General features: G+C 47.8%; 1 protein-coding gene across 5 annotated transcripts in view; it reads left to right on the top strand.

Moving 5' to 3' along the window:
- Positions 1 to 26,714, top strand: part of LOC138292853 (volume-regulated anion channel subunit LRRC8E-like) — a 228,388-nt gene that overhangs the window by 159,396 nt on the left and 42,278 nt on the right. The window contains exon 4 of one of the 5 annotated variants that reach the window (XM_069231687.1): positions 23,369 to 23,440. The exons of the other annotated variants lie outside the window; for them this stretch is intronic. Coding sequence (XP_069087788.1) covers positions 23,428 to 23,440 — 13 coding nt within the window. The 5' untranslated portion in view covers positions 23,369 to 23,427. The remainder of the gene's footprint in view (positions 1 to 23,368; positions 23,441 to 26,714) is intronic. 5 annotated transcript variants of the gene reach the window in all.

Here is a 26,714-nt window from a genome sequence, read left to right as displayed (position 1 = left end):
GCCCTGTCAAGTCTATAGGTCAGTATTAATTGCCTGTACTCCAGTGTATCCAAGTCCACCAGGGTTCTATACACAGGGGTATGCCTCCATCTCCTATTTATCCGCAGCGGTAGGAATCTATGGGGCAAAAGAGTAAGGAGCCGGTCACAAACGGAACAATGGAGCTACAACAGAACTTTGTCTGCTGTTAACTTGTAACGGGTAAGTGTGATTTTTCCAGTATGTCCTAATTTCACCAGTGACAGCAATTTTACAGGGCCTGCCCCCCCTCCCCCCCCTTGAAATGGCGTACACCTGTCCTGTGTGGAGGGACAGGTGGAAGTGAGGAAATTCTGCTGACGTGCTCTGATGCGGGAGGCGGTCGGGAACCGCTGTGCAATTCCTCATTGGTTAACATTAGGCCCTATGGGTTACAGTGGCCAATGGTGATCTACGCCGGCGGTGACGGTATGCACCGCTGCAGACGTGACTGCCATTTTCCACCTGATCCCTCACTTGCTACCTGATCTTCTGCAGGAGAGGACCTACACTGCTTGTGCTGCTGTGACCTGTGTCTGGACCCTACCATAGCCCGTGTGACTGGGGAAGGGCCCCAGCCTTCACTTCGGAGGAGTTGGAGAGACTGGTGGATGGGGTCCTACCCCAGTACGGACTGCTGTATGGACTTCCAGATCAACAGGTGAGTACACTGTGGGCACGATGCATGTGGCATGAATGCATGGAGTTGTTTGTGTGTGTGAAGGCCTTGTATAATGGGATGGGTGGTTGTCCTTTGGGCAGTGTATAGGTTGTGTGCTGGGCTATGTGTGTGTAAATGGTGATGTGAAGGGGTATGGTGGGCCATAAGTTTAACAGACAGGACGGTTTGTCTAATTCTATTTTCCTGTGTTTATTGCCTCTGCATGTCAGTGCCCATCAAAAGAAGGGTATATAGTGTGCCATTGCCAAGGAGGTACGGACCCTGGGGGGTCTATGTCAGGCGGAGCACCCACTGTCGCAAACGGTGGGAGGACCTAAGATGCTGGGCACGGAAGACCGCGGAGGCCCAGCTGGGGATGGCCTCCCAACGAGGAAGGGGTGCCCGTTGAACCCTGACCCCCCCCCCCCCCCCCCCCCCCTCGGATGGCACGAATACTGGCTGTGGCCTATTCAGAACTTGATGGGCGCTTGAGGGCATCACAGCAGCCACAAGGGGGTGAGTACAGTGCCCATCATTATAACTTACGCACAGTACGGTGGTATCTGGGTGGGGGATGTGTGTCAGTGGGTGCCCCTAGGCCAGGGCTGACATTGCAGCGTAGGTCCCCTGGTGGCTAGGGTTCAGAAGGGAAAATCTTGCTACTTAGCTCGTAGGCATCCACTACTGGTCAGGGCTGCATGTCCCAGGTGTGCTGCATTTAGCGGTGTTTGCCCCTCCCCACGCCTTGGCTGCTAACTGTTTCTCTGGTATTGCTATGGCATATTGCGTAGGCCTGTTCCCTGTGTGTGAGGGTGCTGTGTACACCAATGGTGGTGTTGGTGCAGCCATTGACCAAGTGTGTCCTTTGTCTCTTCCCCCCACTTTTTGTTTTGTCATCCTGCCCTTATGTTTATTAGCATCATCTGGCGGAGGAGCAGAATCACCAGCGACTGAGAGATGCATCCCACAGGACGCAGGAGGCAGAGTCCACCGACGCTGAGGGCACCAGTGGGACGGAGGGTGAGGGGAGCACCATCGCAGAGACTGGAGGGGAAAAGTTCTGACACAGATACCTCCTCCGATGGAAGCTCCCTGGTGGTGGCGGACACTTCTGTGACCACCCCAGCTACAGGTACATCCGCCACCCCCGTACCACCCTCCCAGCAGCCCCTCATCACGTTGCCCGTGCCCGCTCACCCAGGAGGGTGGGCATCTCATTAGAGCTATAGGGACAAACGTTTTGCCCTGCTCTCCCTTGCTAAGACAGCATCCCTGTCTAGCATTACAATCCTTAGGACAACAACCCTGTCCTGACAGAGGAGCCCAGGGATAGTTATCCTGCCCCACGTTAAAACTTTTTAATAACCTGAAAAATAGGGAATGTCAGAGTTCACACTTGCACTGTTCTCTAGCTAAAAATCTCCAAACAGGGTGGTTCACCTCCCCACAGGGAAGGAACCATACAGTGGATGATAACAAGAGTAACCACTCTGTTGAAGACCTACTCTCCACTTATCACCACTTAGACAATAAAGTCTCAACTGGCCAAGGTTAGCCTTATTGTCCTTCGTTTTGGGGGCGGGGGGGTTGTAGGAAAGTAGCCTCTTCTAGCATGGTTACCCCCATTTTTGGCCTGTTTGTCAGTGTGTTTGACTGTGTCTACTGGGATCCTTCTAACCAGGACCCCAGTAGTTATGCTCTCTCCCCTTAAATTTGGTTGCTGGATACTGTTAACACAGTATTCCACTCATAATTGCCATAATGGTGCTCTCTTATAAGTCCCTAGTATATGATACCCAGGTACCCAGGGCATTGGGTTCCCATGGGATCCCTATGGGCTGCAGCATTTCTTTTGCCACCCATAGGGAGCTCAAGCAAAGGCTTCTACAAGACTGCCATTGCAGCCTGTGTGAAATGGTGCATGCACCCTTTTACTGCCATTTACACTGCACCAGGTTATTTATAATTCACCTATATGTCAGGCCTTTCAACCCTGAAGGCTGGGTGCAGAGTACCTGTGTGTGAGGGCACCACTGCACTAGCAGAGGTGCCCCCACGTCTTCCAGGACCATTTTCCCACACTTCGTAACTATGGAGATGCCATTTTACGCGTGCACTATACATAGGTCACAACCTAAGTACAGCTTCACAATGGTAACTCCGAATATGGCCATGTTTGGTATCAAACATGTTGGAATCATACCCCAAGGCTTTTGCAAACATTGGTTGTATGATTCCATGCACTGTTGGGGCATCTTAGGACCCCCAGTACTGCCATTACAGCCTTCTGATGTTTTCCAGGCAGTCTCGGCTGCTGCCACCTCACCCACAGGTTTCTGCCCTCCTGTTGCTTGAGCAGAAGACAGAACAAAGGATTTCCTTTTGGAGAAATATGTTACACCCTTTCCCCTTGGAAATAGGTGTTACAGGTAGGGGAGAGGTAGCCTCCCAGAGCCTCCGGAAATGCTTTGAAGGGCACAGATGATGCCCTCCTTGCATAATCCAGTTTACACCGCTTCAGAGACCCCCAGTCCCTGCTCTGGCGTGAAGCTGGACAAAAGAAAGGGGAGTGACCACTCCCCTGTCCATCACCACCCCAGGGGTGGTGCTCAGATTTCCTCCAGTGTGTCCCTGGTTATTACCATCTTGGATTCCAAGTTGGCAGGGCACTCTGGAAGCAAGTGAGTGACCAGTGGCAGCAGGTGACATCAGATCCCTCGCCTGATAGGTGGTTACCTGTTAGCTGACCAATCCCCCTTTGAGGGATATTTAGGGTCTCTCTCTTGGGTGGTTCTTCAGATTAGGATTGCAAGACTCCAGCAGGAATCCTCTGCATCCTTTACTTCACCTTCTTACCAAGGAAACTGCATCTGGACCCTCCAGGAATTCTACAACTGCAAAAAAGAAGCAAAGACGACTTCTGCAACATCGTATCTTCGGCACCTGCCAGCATCTGCAACTGTTTCCCAGTCGTGCATCCTCAGAGGACAGCCAGTCTTTAGCCTGCACCAGAAGAACAAAGGAATCTCCCTTGAAGTGAAGGAGTCACTTTCCTGCTCAGCAGGCACAACTCTGCAGAGTTCACACTTGCACTGTTCTCTGCGTGGTTCTCCGGTGGCGTGGGATCCCTTTGTGTAGTTCAGCGTGGGCCTCATTTTGCACCTTCTCTGTCCCCGTGCTGTGGGACTCTTGTGCGCGCTGCCTGGTCTTCTGAGGGCTCTCTGAGTTGCTGAAAGCCCCCTCTATCTTCCCCTCCTGGGTAGAGGCAACCCGGTCTCGGGCAGCGCCATTTTCCGCTAACTGCGTGCTTTGCGTGTGCCAAGGATTGTTGACAGAATCCAGAGACGCAAACCAGACTGCAATCATCCATCCGGTGTGGGACATCATCTGCACCGACCAGGAACCCACATCTGTCTTCTTGGGTGAAGTACTGACTGTTCTTCTTCACTGGGGGTTCTTCTTTTGCACCTTCATCCGAGTTAGCAGGGGCTCCTGTTCTCCCTGGACTCTTCAGTGCTTCTTGGACTTGGTTCCCTTCTTCCACAGGTCTTCAGGTCCATGAATCCATCTTTGGTGTTTTACAGTCTCTTCTGGTTCTTGCTAAATCTTCTATCACGTGTTCTTTTGTGTTCTAGGAAAGTTACTGTGATTTACTCCTGCTTTCCTGGGCTCTGGGATGGGTTATATTACTTACCTTTGGGGTTTTCTAATACTCGCAGCACCACTCTACACACTATACTTGCCTAGGTGGGAAACTGATTTTCACATTCCACTATTTTAGTATATGGTTTGTGTTCCCCCAGGCCCATTTCTAACTATTGTGATTTTCACTATTTGCACTGTTTTCTAACAGTTTTTACAGCTATTACCGCATTCTAGTGTGTATATACTGTGTATATTACTTACCTCCTAAGGGAGTATAGTCTCTAAGGTATTTTTGGCATTTGTGTCATCAAAATAAAGTACCTCTATTTTTGTAACACTGAGTATTTTCTTTCATGTGTGTGAGTACTGTGTGACTACAGTGGTATTGCATGAGCTTTGCATGTCTCCTAGTTAGGCTTTGGCTGCTGATCCACACTACCCCTAGAGAGCCTGGCTTCTACATACTGACTACATTTCACTTATAAGGGATAAGTGGACCTGGCCTAAGGTGTAAGTACCTTAGGTTCCCACTACAAACCAGACCAGTCTCCTACAGTAAGAAATACAGTTTTTGCATTATTGGCAATCATCTGTGTTAAAAGTGGATACAGTACAATTTTCAGAACAGTTCCTGGGGGGAGGAAATGTTAGGTCAGTTTACAGGTAAGTACAACACTTACAGTTTCAGTCTCTGGGTTTTAGGAATTCCACTAGTTGGGGTTCAAGTTAACCCCAAACGCTCACCACCAGCAACACAGGGCCGGGCAGGTGCAGATGTCAAAGTTGAGCAAATTTAACGTGGTCTGCTATGGAGACAGGGGGTACTTGGAATTAGGCCTGCCTGCAGTTAAGTACCCACGGCTCAGAGGGCAGACCAGGGGGAATAGAAGAGCACTAGAGGGGCCACAAGTAGGCACCAAACACACACCCTCAGCGGCACAGGGGCGGCTGGGTGCAGGGTGCAAACAGGACGTCGGGTTTCCAGTGCTGGTCTGTGAGGAGACCCCGGAGGTCACTCAGAGGCTACAGGTGAGGTCTGGGGGGGTTGTTACGGGCACACCACCAGTTGGACGGGGAGAAGGGCACCTGTGGAATGATGAGGCACCGGGGGTCGGTTTCTCCAAGGCCTGGGGGCTGCAGGTGCAGTGTGTTCTTAGGCATCAAATATCTTCCTCCGGAGCTTCGCGGTCAGGGGGGTGCTCGGGATTCCCTCTGCAGGCGGCGGCGTGGAAGGATGGAGAGGTCAACCCAGGGTGGGCACTTGCTCGCAATCGCTTGGGGACCCTCTCTTGCTTGGTGGACCACCTGTACATGGGCATCGGGTGCATAGGGCTCAAAACTCAAGCATCTGGAGTTTGATGAGAGTCCTTAGTTGTTGGTTCCTTTAGACAGAGCCGCTGTCCTTGGGAGTTCTTGGTCCTCTTTGGGTGCAAGGCACTTCTTTGGAGTTGGCAGAGGTCACTGGTCCCGCTGGACGCGTTGCTGGTCTTTTTGCAGGTTCTTTGAAGCAGGAGATATGGCGGTAGGGCTGGGGCCAAAGCAGTTGCATCTGCCTTCTTCTCTGCTGGGGGTTTCAGCTTAGCAGTCCTTCTTCTTGTAGGTCGCCAGGAATGCCAGGTGAGCTGGGTTCAGGGAAGCCCTTAAATCGTAGATTTAGGGGCGTTTTTAGGGGTCAGAGGACAGTAACCAATGGCTACTGTGCATGAGTGTGGCTACACCCTCCTTGTGTCCACTCCCTTTGGGGAGGGGGGCACATTCCTATCCCTATTGGCCCCTCTCCTCCAAACCAAGATGGAGGATTCTGCAGGGAGGCGGTCACCTCAGCTCTGGACACCTTAGGGGTGGTCCTGGCTGTGGTGGTCACTCCTCCCTGTTTTCCCTAATTTTCCCGCCGGACTTGCCGCCAGAAGTGGGGCTTTGTCCGGGGGGCGGGCATCCCCAATAGCTAGAGTGTCCTGGGGCACTGTAACCCGAGACTGGAGCCTTTGAGGCCCACCACCAGGTGTTACAGTTTCTGTAGGGGGGAGGTGTGAAGCACCTCCACCCAGCACAGGATTTCTTTCTGGCCACAGAGTGCACAAAGGCACTCACCCCATGTGGTTAGAAACTTGTCTGAAAGTGGCAGGCTAGCACAGACCGGTCAGTCCTACACTAGCACATTGGCTAACATACAAGGGGCATCTCTAAGATGCCCTTTGTGTGCATTTTTCAGTAAAGCCCACACTGGCATCAGTGTGGGTTTATTGTGCTGAGAAGTTTGCCTGTCTGTCTCAGTATTCAGTGAAGCCATTATGAAGCTGTGGAGTTCGTAATGACAAACTCCCAGACTATATACTCAATATGGATACACTACACTTACAATGTCTAAGAATGGACTTAGACACTGTAGGGCAGTGGTTCGCAATCTGTGCGCCGCGGCACCCCAATGAGCCTTCATATCTCGCAAGGGGCGCCGTGCACAGAGCACACAGTTTAGGAACCACATTCCATTGTGAAGAACTCAGAATCGGGCTCTGACATCATTGCACACTGAACGTGGGGGCCCTACTGTTCATGCCCGTCCTGAATGCACAACAGAAAGACTTTTATTTCAAGCAGAACTGGCCCCTTCACACGCTTCTCAAGAAAAGGTGAAGAGAGATTGTTAGCTGAGGCAATGTCATGCATGAGGCTCCATTGCAGTGAAGTCCAGTAATCGATGTTAAAAGACCACAGAATCCTGGCTGTCCATGAAGCAGATTTAGTTTCACTTTTGCAGCTACTACGTTCACACAAGTTTCCCAGAGCACAAAGAGAGCAGTGAAAAGGGTGACAGAATGTCTCTGTCTATCTTCCTGGTGTAGCCAGATTTGGACAATTCTGTGTTTTTGGAATGAAATGACACCTACATCCTTCAGCATTATGTTTTTCAGACCCCTGGATGTCTTGTTCTTTTCAGATTACATATTTTGCTGAACAAATTTAATTTTAATTTTGGGAGGATTGGTTGAAATGTCAGTTCATGTGAAAAATAGAAATGTTTGAAATGTATTAATTTTATGATAAAATATGAACAGAGATTATATAATAGTGTTCTATTCCTAAGATTAGAGCTCTGTGTGTTATAAAATATTTTATAGCTCGTGCTTCATAATAGACATTTACTTTTCTTCCAAATTAATAGATTTTCTGTGATATTTAGTTTCTGCTTTATATCAAATGTTCTTTTTCTTTGAGCAAAAGCATAAGCTTAAAACTGAACTGAAGGAGTATGACTAGAGAACTAGAGTGAAGTATACATTCAATGTATGGTTAGTAGAAACAAATGATACTTTTAGGAGGTGCCTGGCTAAATGTTTTGAAACATAATCTATTCCTGGACGATGTATTTCATTTAATGAAAAAATCCATAAACAACTCTCACGAATCAAAAGCAAAAGACCAAAAGTAAATGGCATTGGTTAGATTAGACAGCAGACACAGGCCTTCTCCATCAGGGCACCCAGGATGTGAAACAGCTCTCTTGTATCTATCAGGGCCTCACAAACTCTGCTCAGGAACAAGCTATAGACACACCTGTATAAAGAGCACTACATCACAATGCAGTAACAGTTCACTTCTCTGAGAACCCCTTGTCGCTCCAATCAGTCGTTGACAGAGCATGGGGTTTCGCAGTGGATAGGATAGGATTACATCTATAATTATAATACCTTCATCGGCTTCATCCCAATTATTTTCAGGAAGAAAAATGGAAACACTCCCAAGGCTGGGCTTACATCCCCTCACTCACCAAAAAAAAGTGTCATAAAGGGGAGCCGTGGCCAATGGCCAATAGGTCAAGGGAGCTAGGGTTCAAAAAAGTTTGGGAACCGCTGCTGTAGGGGCATATTGCTCAGGCAACCATGCCCTCACCTGTGGTATAGTGCATCCTGCTAGAGGGGTGACTTACCTATGCCACAGGCAGTGGTTTTGGGGCATGGCACCCTGAGAAGAGTGCCATGTCGACTTAGCCTTTTTATCCCCACCACACACACAAGCTGCAAGGCAGTGTGTCAATGTGCTAAGTGAGGGGTCCCCTAGGGTAGCATAATACATGCTGCCGCCCTTAGAGAACTCCCCTGGCTACAGGGTCCTTGCTACCATGGGTACCTTTTACAAGTGACTTAACTGTGTGTGAGAGCTGTGCCAATTGTGGAAACAGTAGTACAGTTTTAGGGAAAGAACACTGGTGCTGAGGCCCGGTTAGCAGGGTCACAGCACACTTATAATCAAAGTTGACATCAACACTAAGCAAAAAGTGGGGGGTAACCAAGCCAATAGTGGCACTTTACTAAATTCATAGTCCCCATTTTTAAAAAGGGTTGTAGGAATTCCCCTAAGTGTTATAGTCCTATCTCCATGTTGGATTCGACCGTGAAACTACTCTGTTGTGTTATTTTATCTAGAATGGAAGTTTGGGGGGAGGAGAATTCCTTCTTCTGCCCATTTCAGTATGGTTTCCGTTCTGGTATATGTACAGTGGAGCAGGCACTTAATTTAGTACTCATCATCAAAGATAAATATGTCCAGGCTAACAAAGGGTGCATGTATATGGCCTTTATGAACCTGTCATGCTCCTTTGATTTAGGGAACTGGGAGCGGCTATGGGACCTTCAAAGCCAGGTGGGCCGAGAGCCTCTCATTGTGTCCCTAATTAGTTGCCTACATCAAGATACCACAAAAAAGTGTGCTTTTCGGAAGTGGGTGACTGTATCGGCTCAACTGGTGTTAAAAAGGGTGTTAGACAGAGAGGCATTTTAGCTCCTTTTTTATTTTGGTTTATATTAATTCACTTGCATCCCACCGTGTTTCATGTACTGAGGATGTTCCAAGGGTTGGCCACTGCCTGTGCTTCTGTACGCGGATGACGCTGTGTTTTTGGCCCATACAGGCAAAGGGATACAAAAATTGTCAGCTTTTATGTTTAACCTTAGTCTGAAAAAAGTCATGAGAAGTCTTTTTCAATGACTTGGGGGCATAGCAAGGCCCTTTTTGTGTAGGGGTAATCCGATAAAGAGCATTAAGTTGTTTCATTATCTGGGTATTTTATTACACATAGGAGGGCACTGAGATGCCTTAATGGTTAATCCTGTTTAAAAGATGGAAGCAGTGGTGAACGCTATTTTCAGGTTTTCAAAGAGGTTGGGTCAAAAACCGGTGAGGGAGCCTATCCAACTGTATAGTAGCAAGTGTCTTGCGGTGGGTTCCTATGGTGATGGGGTGTGGGGCCATGCTTCAGTAGGGAAGTTTCATACTGTTGAAAACAGTTTCCTGTGCAAACATTTACTTTTACCAAAATCAAAAGCAATTTTTATTTTGTGCATGGAAACTGGCCTCAGATCCTTGGAGGATGTGGTTAATTTCTGATGGATACAACTACCTGTGGATTCCTCACATCATGAATTTTCCCCCATGCACCAGCATCCAACGGAAATTTTCTTCTAGCTCTGCACGTCGACGAGGAAGTCACAATTGCCCGACTCCCACGCAATGCCGTCTGACGTCATCCAGGCAATAAGAGGTCCTCGCCGGCGTGCTGACGTCAGTTCCCTTTTTTCCGTGCCTTCGAGTGACGGTTATTTCTTCGAGGCTCCAGGGAGCAACTGTATCTCTGTGTAGTGATACTTAGTTAATAATGTCTCGGCCACGAAAATCTGGGTTTAAACCCTGCAAGGAGTGTGGTGGCGTATGTCGGTTACGGATCCATATAATGATTGCTTGTGGTGTCTCAGTCCCGATCGTGATGTTGAGGAGTGCGGTTCATGTCAGCGTATGAACCCCAAAGCACTCAAAGAGCAGGAAGCTACGTTCTTCTTGGCGAAGTCGAAGAAGAAGAAACATCATCATCGAAGGTCTTCTTCTAAGTCTTCGAAGTTTCATAAGAGGCGTCGTCATGACTGCCGGTGCCGGCATGGTTCACGACGTCGGTCGAGTAAGGATCGGTCCCTCTCGAAGTCGCCGTCGGCGATTCTCATCATCGATTAAAAGAAGGACCAAATAAACATACTGCCCGTCATGCCCAAGAATTTTATACACACTCCTGAGTCCTTACTCTGTGTCGTGTAAGACCCTATTCGGTGTCTTTCTATCAATTTGTGTAAGCGCCTTAGATTATTCGCATTAGATAATGCTTAGCAATTTCATCCATCCAGTTGGACACTGTCTTTTAATTGTGTCTTTCACACTCCAAGATGGCGCCCACTTTTTCTTTCAACACTCGGTCCTTTTTCTATTTCGGACCAGCCGATGATTCTCATCATCCCTATTTCTAATTCTCAATTTCTACTTCGTTTCACGTGCACATCAAACTTTTGGTGATATTTATAATAATAACAATTTTATCAGTTGTGGCAGACTGTAATCACAGTTTTCTCTCTGTGGATCCGTTTGGTAATGTCACTTGATGATTTTAGACACTCATGCGGTACTGGTGAAGGACTTGGCCACGATTTTAGTGCCAGGTATTAATTTTCCATAATCATGTATAACTACAGATTATGACCAAGCTCATTATTATGTTTCTTACAGCCCTGAGGAAGTCAATGAGATTAATTTCTCGGAGACGAAACACGTGTTGGCTGTTGGATGTTTTTGTGATGACCACATATGGAATCTTTCTGATAGGATGAACATGTATGAAAACCTCGCACAAGAATAAAGACACTGAACTTTAACTCTGTTTGGATTATATATTGATTCTCCGAAGACCAAGAACCTAACTGCACAGACTCTTATCTTATTTCATACAAGTGCCCTGGCTTTTTGACACAACCCAGTTGTTGTTCGATCTGGGCTTTTCTGTGAACTTGCCCAAATCTCCCTAGAGCCCTCTCAACACCTTCTGTTCATAGGGGCAGTACTGGACACAACATTGAGTCGGGCCTTTCCTCCGCCTCAGCGGATTCAGGACATTCAGGTGTTGATTCCAATGTTTCAGAATGGAGCGGTCGTTCCAGTCCTCAAGGTCCTTCGTCTGCTCGGTCTGTTCGCTTCTTGCATTCTGTTGGTCACTCATGCACACTGGCACATGAGGGCTCTTCAGTGGTGCCTCCGCAGGCAGTGGTTTCAACACAGAGGGGATCTTGAGAAGTTGATAAAGATCTCCAGGGACGCTGCAGCGGATCTACGATGGTGGGCTGCGAGCTGCAACCTTTCCCAAGGTGGGCCGCTTTCGCTACCTCCTTCAGTGGCCACGGTTATAATGGATGCCTCCACTCTAGTTTGGGGAGCTCATCTGGGGGACCTGGAGATCAAAGGTCATTGGTCTCCAGTGGAACAGATGTTTCACATCAATCTGTTGGAATTGTGGGCGATACGTTTGGCTCTTAAGGCCTTCCTCCCTTCCCTTCGCAGTCGGTCTGTCCAGGTCCTGACGGACAACACTGTTGCGATGTGGTATATAAACAAACTTGGAGGAGTGGGGTCATACCTTCTCTGCAGAGAAGCTCTGCGGCTCTTGTCCTGGACACAGGACCATTGGATTTGCTTAGTGGCAAACTGTTTGTCCGGGGTTTTGAACGTACGTGCGAACAGTCTCAGTCGGCTCATCTCGACCGATCACAAGCGGTGTCTTCATCCAGACCTGTTCCTTTACATCTTCCGTGTGTGGGGGTATCCACAGATAGACCTGTTTGCCACTCGAGAGAACGCGCACTGCCTGTCGTTCTGCAGCCTCCAGTATCCGGTGCAAGGAGCGCTGGGAGATCCGTTTCAGAAGTCCTGGTCCCGCCAGTTGCTTTACGCATTTCCCCCCATACCCTTGATCTCTCAGGTACTTAGGAAGATACGCCAAGACCGGGCCCAAGTTATCTTGATAGTTCCGGATTGGCAAAGAAGGGTATGGTACTCAGATCTCCTCCAACTCTCTCTGTGCCCTCCGCTCCGTCTCCCTTACAGGGCAGACCTCCTCTCGCAGTTGCAGGGGCAGGTTCTACACCCCCACCTCCAGAGCCTGCACCTTCATGCCTGGAGATTGAACGGGGCAATCTGAGTTCCTTTTCTCTCCCGCCAGAAGTGGTGGACGTTATTTTATCGGCCAGGCGACACTCCACCATATCTATCTATGCTAGCAGGTGGGCTAAATTTGTGACTTGGTGTGGAGAGAAGCAAATTGATCCCTTAAGAGCCCACTTATCGGACATTTTGTCATTTGCGCTATCCTTGGCGCAGAAGGTTTGTGCAGTCGCGACTGTTAAGGGATACTTGTCGGCACTGTCAGCCTTTCTGTGTCTACCTGATCAACCTTCCTTGTTTAAGTCCCCATTAGTTTTGAGATTCATTAAGGGTCTAACTAACAGTTTCCCTCCCACTCCATTTATTATGCCTCAGTGGGACTTAAACTTATTACTGACATTTCTGATGGGTTCACCGTTCGAACCAATGCATTAGTTTTGAAAACTGTTTTTCTAGTTGCCATTACATCTGCTAGAAGGGTGAGTGAACTCCAGGCACTTAGCGTGAAGCCCCCATACACTTCCTTTTATGAGAGCAAGGTGGTGTTGAGGACCAAGGCGGCTTTCTCACTGAAGGTTGTTACACCCTTACATGTAGGACAGTCCATTACACTTTCCTCCTTCTATCCTCCGCCTCATCCGTCAAAGGAGGAGAAGAGACTACACGACTAGATCTGAGAAGAGCATTGAGCTTCTTCGTCGACAGGACGAGAGAGTTCAGACTGGAAGATTAACTCTTCGTCGGTTATGTGGGGAAGAGGAAAGGCAAGGCGATCCACAAGAGAACAGAATCCAGGTGGATCATTCTTTGCATCAAATTGTATTATTCTCTGGCGAAGAAGGAACCTCCGGTTGGGATAAGAGCCCATTCCACCAGGGCTAAGTCAGCTTCTTCAGCCTTGGCTAGAGGTGTTCCTGTGGTTGACATCTGTAAGGCCGCAACTTGGGCATTCCCCCACACATTTGCTAAGCATTATTGTTTGGATTCTGAAGTTAGGAGGGATGGCAATTTTGCACGGTCCGTGCTGCAAGATTTCTTGGTTTGACCATTCAGGCACCCACCTCCGAGTGGGGTACTGCTTTGGGACTCTATACATGATGTGAGGAATCCACAGGTAGTTGTATCCATCAGAAGAACAAGTTACTTACCTTCGGTAACGCCTTTTCTTGTGCATACACTAGCTACCTGTGGATTCCTCACGGTCCCACCCGCCTCCCCGTTGCCTGGATGGTCTTAGCAAGTTTTCCTTGGGTGTGTATCTGTATATTATTGATATGTATGAACTGTTGCCATTGTTTATATATGTGATATATGAATGTGTGTGTATATATATATATATATATATATATATATATATATATATATATATATAGTTTTGTAGTTCTGTATATGGTATTTTGGAGTTCTTTTCAATTATGTGTTGTTGGTATTCACCGGTTCACCTCGAAGGCATGTAAAAAATGGTGAAAACTGACGTCAGCACGCCGGCGAGGACCTCTTATTGCCTGGATGACATAAGATGGCGTCGCGTGGGAGTCAGGCAGTTGTGACGTCCTCGTCGACGTGCAGAGCTAGAAGAGAATTTCCGTTGGATGCTGGCGCATGGGGTAAAATTCATGATGTGAGGAATCCACAGGTAACTAGTGTATCCACCAGAAAAGGCGTTACCGAAGGTAAGTAACTTGTTTTTCACCCCCCTTGCTTTGTGGTTCAAAGTCTGGGGTTCCGTAAATGCGACATTCTCAAGACACGTTTTGATGGATTGTCTTAGTATTGACAATAAGCTAGCTATTCCGTGGATTGTCTACATCAAGGGAACACTGAAAAGCCTGGGATTTGATCATCTTTTTTGTAAGCCCAATATAATTGGGAAAAATTCACAGGCACAAGTTAAAGAAGCCTTTATGTCTCACAAAGGCGATTTGAGGATTATAGGTGCGCTAGACAAGCCCACTATGATGGCTTATATGTCTTGTTCCCCTTCTCCCTCATTTTCGTTTAAATATTATTCACCATTTAGTGGTTTTCCCACTACGAATACCTGGCACTTATTCTTCCCATGCTGCCCTTGTGATTTAAAATCTCAACAATCCACCTTGCACTTTATATTATTTTGTTCTCTATATGCATCGCCTTGGGCTCAGTTTTTACGCCCTTTATTTTGTTCTAACCTGAGCAATTCATATAAGGAGGGTTTTTATTTTTTACTGTCTACGTCGTCGTGGGATGCCTGTGTTGCTGCCCTTTGCTTTATCCTGGCAGCTATTAAGTTGAGATTGCTTTATGCATATTGAATGTATTATAGTCTTCCCTTAGAATGTTTGTTAGTATTGTTTCATATTCTGTCTATCTATGGTATACAGTTTTTTAGGGTTGTATCTTTAAAAAAAAAAAAATTATTGTGCTTTTATGGCTGTATTACACAGCTGAAATAAAGAGTTTTGACTGACTGGCCCTGTGGAAACCTAAATGGGGAGGGTCTTGGATGTTGTTTGTTTGGATGTGCGAGGCTTGTTGGGACGCTACGCAACTTTCAGTGACTTTCCCTAAAAATGGGAGTGTGGAGACTGGGTAGTAGTTTTTCAGGTTCTGTGGATCAAGAGGTTGTATTTTTAAATGCAGAGTGATTTGACCCATTTTTAGTCATTCCGGGAAGATGCCCTGTTTGAGAGAGGAATTGACCGTTGTGTTCTATATGGGGAGTAGGTGTGTGGCAAGACATTTTCTGATAGAGCCTGGAATAGCATCCTGATGATGGTTTGAGGGTTTTACTTTGGAGATAGTTCATCGTAGGTCCTGCTTGGAGATTGGAGAGAAAGATGACCATGATTGTAGGGCCTTGCACAGTAGCGACTCAACGGTTTCAAGGGAGTCATTGATGAGAAGTGAAATATGGATGTTTCTAACATTTTTTTATTAAAGAAATCCACAATGTTGTTGCAGTGGGCCACAGATGGCTTAGGTGCTGAAGTCATAGAGGGTGAGTAGACTGTGCAATAACCTTGAACAGGCGCTTCGGTCTATTCTTTGCTGAATTCACGAGGGCTCTGAAATGGGAGGATTTGGTTCAGAGGATTTGGTCTTTGTATTGTTTTTTCGCTTTGTGATGCTTAGTCATACTCAGGAAAGATGGTGCTTTTCTCCATTCTTTCTCGTATTTTCTGATAAGCCTTTGTTCTTCTTAAAGCTCTTTAGAGAACCAGGGCCTAGAGAGTTTTGGTCTGGATGATTTGCACTTCAGGGGTGGGCATTGGTCAAGAAGGGATTCCAAGCAAGAGTTGAACTTGTCAGGTGCCTCGTTCATGTAAAGATGAGGTGTAATCACAGTTAGGGTGGGAAGGGCCAAGATGGCCATGGCTTCTGTGCCAAGGTTGGCTGTTTCTCTGAAACAAATTTTCTCTTTTTTGGGTTGCCCACATGTTTTGGTGTTAGATCTGGTTAGAGAGAATAGAATTTGCATGCGATCAGACCAGTCGGCTGGGATGGGGAATTGGAGATTCTCAGATTCAGAATGGCGCTCTTATGGTATGTAGGTGTATGGCAGTGTTGTTGGAGATCGTTGGCATTGAGAAAGGAGGTACTAGTGTCCAAATAACTGTTGCCCACAACTCCTCAGTGGATGTTGAAGTCACCAAGGTAGATATTGTTGTCAGAGCCAATAATTTGAGAGGTGAAGAAATCCTTGCATTCCTCAATGAAGGTGTTGTTTTGACCCAGTGGGTGGTGAATCACATTCAATCTGAAGTTGGGGTCGTGAATGTGGACAGTTCCACCAACAAGCTTTTGAAAGACTCAAAGTGTGAGACCCCCACCGTGTCTGTCTTCCCTGACGCAGCTCAAAATAGAGTAATTGGGAGGAAGAAGAAGGTCTAGAGTGTAGTTTGATGAATCATTGAGTCACGTTTCTCTGAGGATCAGGGTGTCAAGATTATGGGTCAGGATCCAGTCTGATAACTGCTTGACTGCAGATCAACAGTTGTTCATTATGCAGTTCAGGGAGAAGCTGTTGTCTTTCCGACTTGGCTGATCCGAGAGAGTAGTTGGGATTTGTATCAAGTTAAGAAGAGATGAACATGCACTGGGATAGTGTGTGTGTGTTTTAATGTGGTCAGAGATGATGGTGGAAATCTGGCAGCCCCTTATCCGGAGATAGGAGGAAGGGGTAGCAGAATTTGAAGCTGCATAACTCTTTAGGAGAAGGAGTAGGTCTGAGTTGTCAAGGGGTGGTGGTGTCCGTTTGGCACTGGGTAGGCGGCTGTCTCTCTGTATGCTAGAAGGGTGTGGGGGGAGGACCGCATGGGATGACTACTTGTTTGGGAATTATGTTGGGGGCCTTTAGAGAACTCCTTACTTTTAAGTTTTTCTCCACCTTTCTTTCCTCTGGTTGGAGCCCTGACCATCTGTCTTTGGGTACTGGCCCAGAGGTCTGCCTCCTCACCAAGCTTTCTGGGGTGAGTCTACTTACTGTCAAATTGATGCTGGAGCAACTCTGTAAAACAGACACTGAGCATGTGCTCTCTCATGATTAAATTGTACAACCCAACAAAATCATTAACTTTGCTGCCCGTACTCAACCATTCAGTGCCTTGCTGAAGTAATTCACAAAATCTAACCAGGTTTGGATGGGGAGCTTCTGGCTGTCCTTAAGTTTGCAAGTAAAATGGCTTTCATAGGGGTGTTCCCCCTATGGCTTTCATAGGGGTGGTCCCACCCTCTATTGTTAGAAGTGTGTTCCTCTCCAGAGTAGGCATGTGTTTCCAAAGACCACTCCCCAGTGCTCTTCCGGAACCTTGTGAACCCTCAGTGTAACTTCATAAGCAGAAAAACATTTCTTTTTTCTCATTTAGGTACTGCAAGATGCTACCACTACCCTTGCCGGAATCTGCCTTTCTGGCTCTGATGTTCAGCTCTTTGAGACTCAGTTCATGAGCCAACAACAACAACTTTCCTCTTCCAAGGACCTTTCAGCCTTCCTTTCCTCCAAGGCTCTTTTTTTCTCCTCTTCCTCCATTTTCAGCTTGGCCATCTCCAGCTTGAATTCTCTCTCCTCTCTTCTCCCCGCCAGATCCTCAGGGGAGAGGCCGCAGCAAGAGACACTGCTCCCTGCCCTAGCTTAAAGCTCCAATTCAGGGATCTCACCCTCCTCATCCACTGCAGGTGGTTCCTCACGAGGGCTATCCTCCAGCCCATCATCCTCAGCTGTGGTTTCATCCAGTACGGCATGAGATTCTGCCCAGGCCCTCAGTGCCTTTTGAAACTCCACCTTCCCCTGTGGTGCTCTTATCACGAAGTCTAAACCCCTTACAGAAGTCTCTGAGTTGGGCCACAGGTATTCTTCTGTGTTGACAAGCTCAAATTCATGCTTTTGGTTGTAGAACCAGCAGACAGAGACATGATTTTGAGAAAAAATCCAAAATGCCAATCAGGGTGAATTTAAAATTTCAATTGGTCTTGGAAATGGAATAGTAGTGTACAGCAAATCATTGTATGGCACTACACAAACACAAGTTCTATGCTCACCGCTGATCACTATTGTTAGAAATTAGGGTTTGATTCACTTGGGTGTAAGTCCTGGTTAAGCAGCAATTGGAATCCTAGTCAGGGAAATGCACACTTAAACCCTAAATTAACCTGTGCTTACCCTCTGGTAGCTTGGCACCGAGACATCAGGCTTGACATAAAGGCAAGGTGTAAAGTATCTGTGCAACACTTCAAACAGCAAAACACAAAGAGGTTCCACACCAGGTTACAAAAATAGATCTGAATTTAAGAAATCAAATAAGGCCAAAACGACATAAATTCAATAAGTTGAACTGGTGACATTGAATTTCATAGTTTTAGGTAAAAATACAGCTAAGAAGCAAAAAGCTCTATTGGGGAAACTTGTTTGTGCCGAACGAGGACTAATTCAAAAGTTCAGGCAACTGCGATGGTGTGTGGCCCGGCTACAGGGACCCAGTGAGGTTGCTGAACAGAAGTACTTTAAATCCTGGTTGCGTAGTGTGGATTCACATCAAAGATGCGTTGCACAGCTAAAGTGATGCATTGGTTCCGAGATGTGGCGAGGCTGCGGTGTGAGGTACTACTGCATCAACATCGAGGATCCTGTCAATGGGGCTTAAGATGCAAAGGCTGGTTTCGAGGATGCATTGTGCACTCACAACGGTGTCAATTTAGATGAGCGGGGAGATGGCAATGCAGAGTTTTGTACTCGAGACTGCCGTCAACAGGAGATGCGAGGGACTTGCGCTGGGAAAAGCGTTACGCAGGGGCAGTTCTGAAGGCGATGTTTCGAACCCACGATGCCGGATGAAGCGACAGTGCAAGACTGTTGTTAGAGGTCCAATCCACACAACAGCAGTAATGCATTCGTTCCTGCTTGAAGATGCACCGCTCACCTGAGGAGATGCTTTGGTTCTTGTCGAGGATGCATTGCCAAGCAGTCTAGGTGCAGAAGCAGGATGGTTAGAAGTCTTTTATGTCACTGAGACTTCAGATCAGGAGGCTAGTCAACTAGCTTTTGGAGTCACTCTTGGTTTTGAGTCTAAGTGATGTAGGTTATAGACCTTCTCATCCAGGCAGAGGGCAGAAAGTCGGCACAACAAAGCAGGAGTTCAGCAGAGTGGCAGTCCTTCATCAATACAGCAGTCCATCTTCCTGACAGAGTATCCGCAGGTCCAGAGTGTACTGAAGTGTTGTTGTCAGAGGTACAGCACTTATACCCATTTGGGCTTTTGAAATGGGGAGACTTCAGTGACAAACCTTTGAAATGCACAGAAGTCCTACATTTCCTGACCTGGTTCCAATTTCAATATAGGGGGTTATATTACCCTTTGTGTGGGACAGAACACAGCCTATTCAGATGCAGGTAAGGCTGTGCCCAGCTCTTCCCTCATCCTCATTCTCCCAGGGTGGCCCATCAAGTCACACCTAAGCTCCAATTGTGTGTGGCCTCTGTGGAAAATACACATAGCTCTGCTGTCACTCACCTCAGATAAGTGATCAGAGACAGGCAGCAGGCACCAAATGGCTAAAGTAAGAAAATTTTGCAACACAAAAGGATGATGGACGGAGTGCTGAACAATGCAAACACTCACCCCCATTTACATATCTGAGTTTAATCCATTGTCCTTTTGCTCACCATGCAACCCCAGTTTGGACCCAGCCATATGCAAAACAGTCTTGACCCTGTTCCTCATGGGAACAGTCCAGCTCGCACTGCCAGGCCAGGTCAGGTCCTCCCTGGATCGAAAACAAGCATCCTGGGACCAGTTTCAGGTTATCACCCTTCATCAGCCAGGCTAGCGTGAATTCAGTAGCACAGTGCACCCGGGACCCACGTCTGGGCATACCCTTCTCACTTAGTGCAACTTTAGCAACACAGAAGGATGCTGGACGGAGTGTTGAACAATGCAAACACTCACTCTCAGTCACAGACCTGGGTTTAATCCATTGTTCTTTTGCTCACCATCCACCCCAGTTTGGTCCCTCCCTTATGCAAATCAGTCTTAAACCTGTTCCTCATTGGAACAGTCTAGCCCGAACTGCCAGGTCAGGTCCTCCTTGGACCAGAAGCAAGCATCTTGGGACTGGTTTCAAGGTATCACCCTTCATCAGCCAGGCTAGCTTGAATCCAGTGGCACAGTGAGCACGGGACCGGAGTCTGGGCATACCCTTCCCACTTAGGGCAATTTTAGCAACAAAAAAGGATGCTGGACGGAGTGCTGAACAATGCAGACACTCACCCCCAGTCACAGATCTGGGTTTAATCCATTGTTCTTTTGCTCACCATGTCACCCCATTTCATATGCTTGAATCATTCCCCGTCGTTGAGATGGGAGTCCCCGGTGTAATACAAAAGCTTTGCTTAACTGCATATAAAGCTCAGAGGCACTAGGCCTCTTAATTTAGTAACATCTTATAGTCGTTTTATAAAAAAAAAAAAAGGACCAAATTTAAATGACAACCAATCAGCTCTCACCACCCTCTAGAACCCTCCTGTAAGTAGCTGATTTCCCTCAGATTTTCCAAGTACAAGTGCAATAATGGATCTAGGACTGAGGAAAAATTAAGGTGAGCTCCTCAGGGGAGGAAGGGTGGGTCACATGTGAATCTATGAAAGTTTCCAAAACTGGAGAACTACAGTGTAGGAAGGTGGCTCTGTATGTACTATTTCAAAGTACGAAATAGCATAAACAGAGTCCAAGGGTTCCCCTTAGAGGTAAGATAGTGACAAAAAGAGATTCTAATGCTCTATTTTGTGGTAGTGTGGTCGAGCAGTAGGCTTATCAGAGGGTAGTGTTAAGCATTTGTTGTACACACACAGGCAATAAATGAGGAACACACACTCAAAGACAATTCCAGGCCAATTGAATTTTATATAGAAAAAGTTAGTTAGTTTATTTTAAGAACCACAAGTTCAAGATTTACAATCAATACTTTAAATGAAAGGTACTTCACTCAGGTATCATAGGAACTTTGAATCAGCAAAATAGCATGTACAGTTTTGGCAAAAATGGCAATAAGCTATTTTAAAACTAGACACTGCAATTTTCAACAGTTCCTGGGGGAGGTAAGTATTTGTTAGTTTTGCAGGTAAGTAAACCACCTACAGGTTTCAAAGTTGGGTCCAAGGTAGCCCACCGTTGGGGGTTCAGGGCAACCCCAAAGTTACCACACCAGCAGCTCAGGGCTGGTCAGGTGCAGAGGTCAAAGAGGTGCCCAAAACACATAGGCTTCAATGGAGAAGAGGGTGCCCCGGTTCCAGTCTGCCAGCAGGTAGGTACCCGCGTCTTCGGAGGGCAGACCAGGGGGGTTTTGTAGGGCACCAGGGGGGACACAAGTCAGCACAAAAAGTACACCCTCAGCGGCACGGGGCGGCAGGGTGCAGAGTGCAAACAGGCGTCGGGTTTGTAATGGAGTTCAATGGGTGACCCAGGGGTCTCTTCAGCGAAGCAGGCAGGCAAGGGGGGGGGGGCTCCTCAGGGTAGCTACCACCTGGGCAAGGGAGAGGGCCACCTGGGGGTCGCTTCTGCACTGGAGGTCGGATCCTTCAGGTCCTGGGGGCTGCGGGTGCAGTGCCTTTACCAGGCGTCGGGTTCTTAGAAGCAGGTAGTCGCGGTCAGGGGGCCTCTGGATTCCCTCTGCAGGCGTCGCTGGGGGTGTTCAGGGGGTCAACTCTGGCTACTCACAGGGTCGCAGTCACCGGGGAGTCCTCCCTGTAGTGTTGTTTCTCCGCAGGTCGAGCCGGGGCGTCGGGTGCAGAGGGGAGAGTCTCACTCTTCCGGCGGGAAACGTGCAGTCCTTTAAAAGTTGTTTCTTTGTTGCAAAGTTGTTTCTTCTTTGGAGCAGAGCCGCTGTCCTCTGGAGTTCTTGGCCCTTTCAGAGGCAGGGTAGTCCTCTGAGGTTTCAGAGGTCGCTGAACCCTGGGGGACGCGTCGCTGGTGCAGTTTTTCTTGAAGTTGGGAGACAGGCCGGTGGGGCTGGGACCAAAGCAGTTGGTGTCTCCGTCTTCTCTGCAGGGCATCAGGTCAGCAGTCCTTCTTTGTCTTCAGGTTGCAGGAATCTATCTTGCTTGGTTCTGGGGGCCCCTAAATACTCAATTTAGGGGTGTGTTTAGGTCTGGGGGGTTAGTAGCCAATGGCTACTAGCCCTGAGGGTGGCTACACCCTCTTTGTGCCTCTTCCCTGAGGGGAGGGGGGGCACATCCCTAATCCTATTGGGGGAATCCTCCATCTGCAAGATGGAGGATTTCTAAAAGTCAGAGTCACCTCAGCTCGGGACACCTTAGGGGTTGTCCTGGCTGGCCAGTGACTCCTCCTTGTTTTTCTCATTATCTCCTCCCGCCTTGCCGCCAAAAGTGGGGCTGTGGCCGGAGGAGGAGAGCATCTCCACTAGCTGGAATGCCCTGGGGCGCTGTAACAAAGGGGGTGAGCCTTTGAGGCTCAGCTCCAGGTGTTACAGTTCCTGCAGGGGGAGGTGAGAAGCACCTCCACCCAGTACAGGCCTTGTTACTAACCACAGAGTGACAAAGGCACTCCCCATGTTGCCAGCAACATGTCTGGTGTATGGCAGGCTGGCAAAACTAGTCAGCCCACACTGGAAGTCGGGTGTGTTTTCAGGGGGCATCTCTAAGTTGCCCTCTGGGGTGTATTTCACAATAAAATGTACACTGGCATCAGTGTGCGTTTATTGTGCTGAGAAGTTTGATACCAAACTTCCCAATTTTCAGTGTAGCCATTATGGTGCTGTGGAGTTCGTGTTTGACAGACTCCCAGACCATATACTCTTATGGCTACCCTGCACTTACAATGTCTAAGGTTTTGCTTAGACACTGTAGGGGCATAGTGCTCATGCACCTACGCCCTCACCTGTGGTATAGTGCACCCTGCCTTAGGGCTGTAAGGCCTGCTAGAGGGGTGACTTATCCATGCCATAGGCAGTGTGAGGTTGGCATGGCACCCTGAGGGGAGTGCCATGTCGACTTAGTCATTTTCTCCCCACCAGCACACACAAGCTGGCAAGCAGTGTGTCTGTGCTGAGTGAGGGGTCCCCAGGGTGGCATAAGACATGCTGCAGCCCTTAGAGACCTTCCCTGGCATCAGGGCCCTTGGTACCAGGGGTACCAGTTACAAGGGACTTACCTGGATGCCAGGGTGTGCCAATTGTGGAAACAAAAGTACAGTTTTAGGGAAAGAACACTGGTGCTGGGGCCTGGTTAGCAGGCCTCAGCACACTTTCAAATCATAACTTGTCATCAGCAAAGGCAAAAAGTCAGGGGGTAACCATGCCAAGGAGGCATTTCCTTACATACAGTTACAGGTAAGTAACTTGTTTCTTACTCCAGTATTGGAACTTTCATAGATTCACATGCTTGAATCAGAATAGTAAGCAGTGGATAACACATTTTCATCCTATAGATAGCAGCATAGCACTCTGAAATGCGAACTGGCATGATAATATGTATATACACTTCTTGCTATGATCTACAGGATTATTATAAAGAAAATGGAATATACCAGAAAACAAGTGGATGGAGGGAAATAATGATTTAGCTCACTTTCATTGAAACAGGTTTCAAAGGACCGCTTGACCAACGGCGCATCCCGAAGTGACTCCGTATCGAAGAAGTAATGCTGCGTGAAGGTGTGAGTTGTCCTCCATGTCGCAGCACAACAGATGTCTTTAATTGATACACCAGCAAACAGCGCACAGGACGCAGATATAGCTCTGGTAGAATGCACCCTTACACTCGTGTGCAATGGTCTTCCTGCTTTCTGATGGCAGAATATGATTGCGTCTTTAATCCATCGAGATATAGTCTGCTTCGTTACAGAGTGACCTTTTCTATTAGCACTGAACGCTACAAATAACTGAATTGACTGTCTGAATGACTGTGTTCTGTCCAGATAGAATTTTATGCACCTTTTAAGGTCAAGTGAATGGAGAGTTCTTTCTGCAGTAGTTTGCGGGTTCGGGAAGAAAGTTTTGAGCACCACCGGCTCGTTGATATGGAATTCCGAAGGCAATTTAGAAATGAATTTGGGATTGGTGCGCAGGATGACTCTATCTTGTTTGTACTGCAAAAAAGGTTCTTGTATAGTGAAAGCTTGAATTTCACTAACTCTGTGCGCCGAAGTAAGGGCGAGAAGGAGAGCCACCTTCCAAGTAAGGTACTTGATGTCTGCCCTGTGGATAGGCTCCAAAGGCTCCTTCATAAGCTGGTCAAGGACGATGTTAAGTTGCCATGCCAGCGGCGGAGGCTTTACTGGAGGAAAAGATCTGAAGAGACCCTTTAGGAATTGCTTTACTAATCTGAGAGAGCATAAGGACGGTTTGCCTGGTACTCTTCTGTATCTGGAGATGGCCGCTAAATGGACTCTAATTGAGGAATGGGCCAGACCGGAACGTGCCAGCTGTAAGAAATATGGCAACACTGCCTCCGGTGCGGAGGAGAGAGGGTGTATATTTTGAGTTTCACACCATACACAAAATCGGTTCCATTTTAGGTGGTAAGATTTGTTGGTGCTAGCTGTACGTGCGTTAGCTAGTACTTCTCTGCACTCAGTCTGTAGATCTAGATGGCCGAATTCGTTGTATTCAGGAGCCATGCGTAAAAACTGAGGGACTTGGGATCTGGGTGCCTCACTTGCCCCCTGTTGATGGTAAGCAGCTCTGGAATTCGTCTGAGTCTGATGGGTGGACAGGCAGATATGAGAAGCAACTCTGTGTACCATAGTTGACGCGGCCACTCTGGAGCTATTAGGATCAGCTGGCAGGGTTCCGACTTCATCATCCTGATCACCATTCAGAGGAGAGGGATTGGAGGAAAAGCATACGCATAAATCCTTGACCATGCTATCGAAAATGCATCCCCCATGATCCCTTTGGTGATGTCAGCTTTGCATAATGTTGGCATTTGGCGTTCTAGGAGGATGCAAATAGGTCCAGATTCGGTTTTCCCCGCTGGTCGAAGATTCAATCTAGTGTTCTCTGGTCTAATCCCCACTCCTGGGAGGATGTCGCCAACCTGCTTAGCGAATCCGCAATGGTATTTTGTAGGCCTGGGATATGCTCTGCAGTTATGTGGATTGAGTGGAGAATGCACCGTTTCTAGATGGTTTGCGCTTCTCGAGAGTATGTGAGAAAGTGTTCCTCCCTGCTTGTTTAAGTAGTGCATTGTGGTGGTATTGTCTGTCCTGACCAGCACTGCTGACCCTCATATCCTTGGAAGGAAGGCTTGCAAGGCATAATAGATCGCCCTCAGCTTGAGAATATTTATGTGGCACAGACGGTGAGAGGGGGGCCACTTGCCGGTCACCCGAAGGTCCTGAAAGCATGCACCCCATCCTGTGAGCGATGCATCCGTAGTTACAATCATTGGAGGAAGTCGTGCCAAGAAGCTGAGTCCTTTTGAAATGTTCTCTGGATTTGTCCACCAATCCATAACTGGACCATGCTCGGTGTTCCGAGGATGGAATCCTCGAAGGATCCTTGGAGTTGTATCAATTGCCTGTCCAGCTCCTCATGAATTGGGCTCATTCGCAGGCGGCAGAATGGAATGAGGCTTATACATGACGACATCATGCCCAGTAAGGACTTGTGCCGCCGGACTGAAAGACACTTTTTTCTTTGGAAGCGCCTTGCCAGTTGTATTAACCTTGTTTGTCTGTCCGGCGCTGGATAGGCTTTGGCCCGTTGAGTGTCTAAGATAGCCCCTAGAAAGGCTAATCGAGTAGATGGCTGTAGGAACGTTTTTTTCTTTGTTGAGCATAAGGCCTAATTCCTTGAAAAGGCGCAGAGTCGCCATGACTGAGTTTTCTGCTGACTGGACATCTGGAACATTTACTAACCAGTCGTCGAGGTAGGGAAAAACCTGGTGTTTGTTTCTCCTTAGGTAGGCCGCCACTGGCGCTAGACATTTGGTGAAGATTTGTGGTGCTGAACGGAGGCCAAAATTAAGGACTTGAACTGGAAGTGTTTGCCGTTGACCGCAAACCTCAGATACTTTCTGTAGAGCGGATGAATGGAAATGTGAAAGTACGCAAGTCTTCTGCCCCTAGCACCAGAAAAGGGCACTTTCCTGTATTGCAGAGTGCCTAAGGATTTTGCCATCTCTGTATCAGACTTGATGGCTTGAAGGGCGTGGTCGACGTGCTTGCCAAATAGTGCTTCCCCGTCATATGGAAGATCCAGAATTTTTGTCTGTACTTTAGGATGAAAGTTGGTGGCTTTGAGCCAACCCTGACTCCTCAACACAGCTGAACCCGCGAGTAATCTGAAGCCCATTGCTGCTATATCCAGTGCACAGTCGATGATTTCTTCTGAAGATCGTTGGCCCTCTACGAGTACTTTCCTAGCTTCTATTTTGGAAGCGTTTGAAAGCTCCTCCAATGATTGGGATATGTCTGACAGAGCTGTCGGTCATATCTGCCAAGTAGAGCAAGGGAACTCGCCGCCCTCACTATAATAGCTGACATGGAGGAGAAACGCTTGCCGATGTTATCTATCCGTCTCCCTTCTTTATCTGGCGGTGATGTCAATGGCGTAGAGGGGTTCCTGGAGCGACGTTGGGCGGCTTGTAATATCACGTAGTCTGGCTTCAGGTGTCCTGAGAGGCAAGCCGGAGCATCCCCCTTGGGTTTATATTTCTTATCCAGTCTCTGCAGAACTTCAGGGACCGTTGCTGGATTCTGCATGATTTTCAGGCCCTGGCTCCAAACATGGTCTATGATGGGTATAGCTCTGACCATTTTCCTGTGGGGCTCCTTAAAATCATAGAGGAAGCAATCCTGCTGAGTTGCGGGCATTAGGAGATCGAACCGCGTGGCGGCACGCTCAAGCAGGTTATGGAAGCCACCTAAATCTTCAGGTGGGGACCCTACATGGGTGCTGTAAGAGAAGCAGATGCCGGTATGAT

The sequence above is a fragment of the Pleurodeles waltl genome, chromosome 4_2, assembly GCF_031143425.1.
Source record: "Pleurodeles waltl isolate 20211129_DDA chromosome 4_2, aPleWal1.hap1.20221129, whole genome shotgun sequence".
Lineage (NCBI taxonomy): Eukaryota > Metazoa > Chordata > Amphibia > Caudata > Salamandridae > Pleurodeles > Pleurodeles waltl.
Note: the sequence above shows the minus strand (reverse complement) of the source record. Positions and strands in the feature narration are given on the sequence as shown.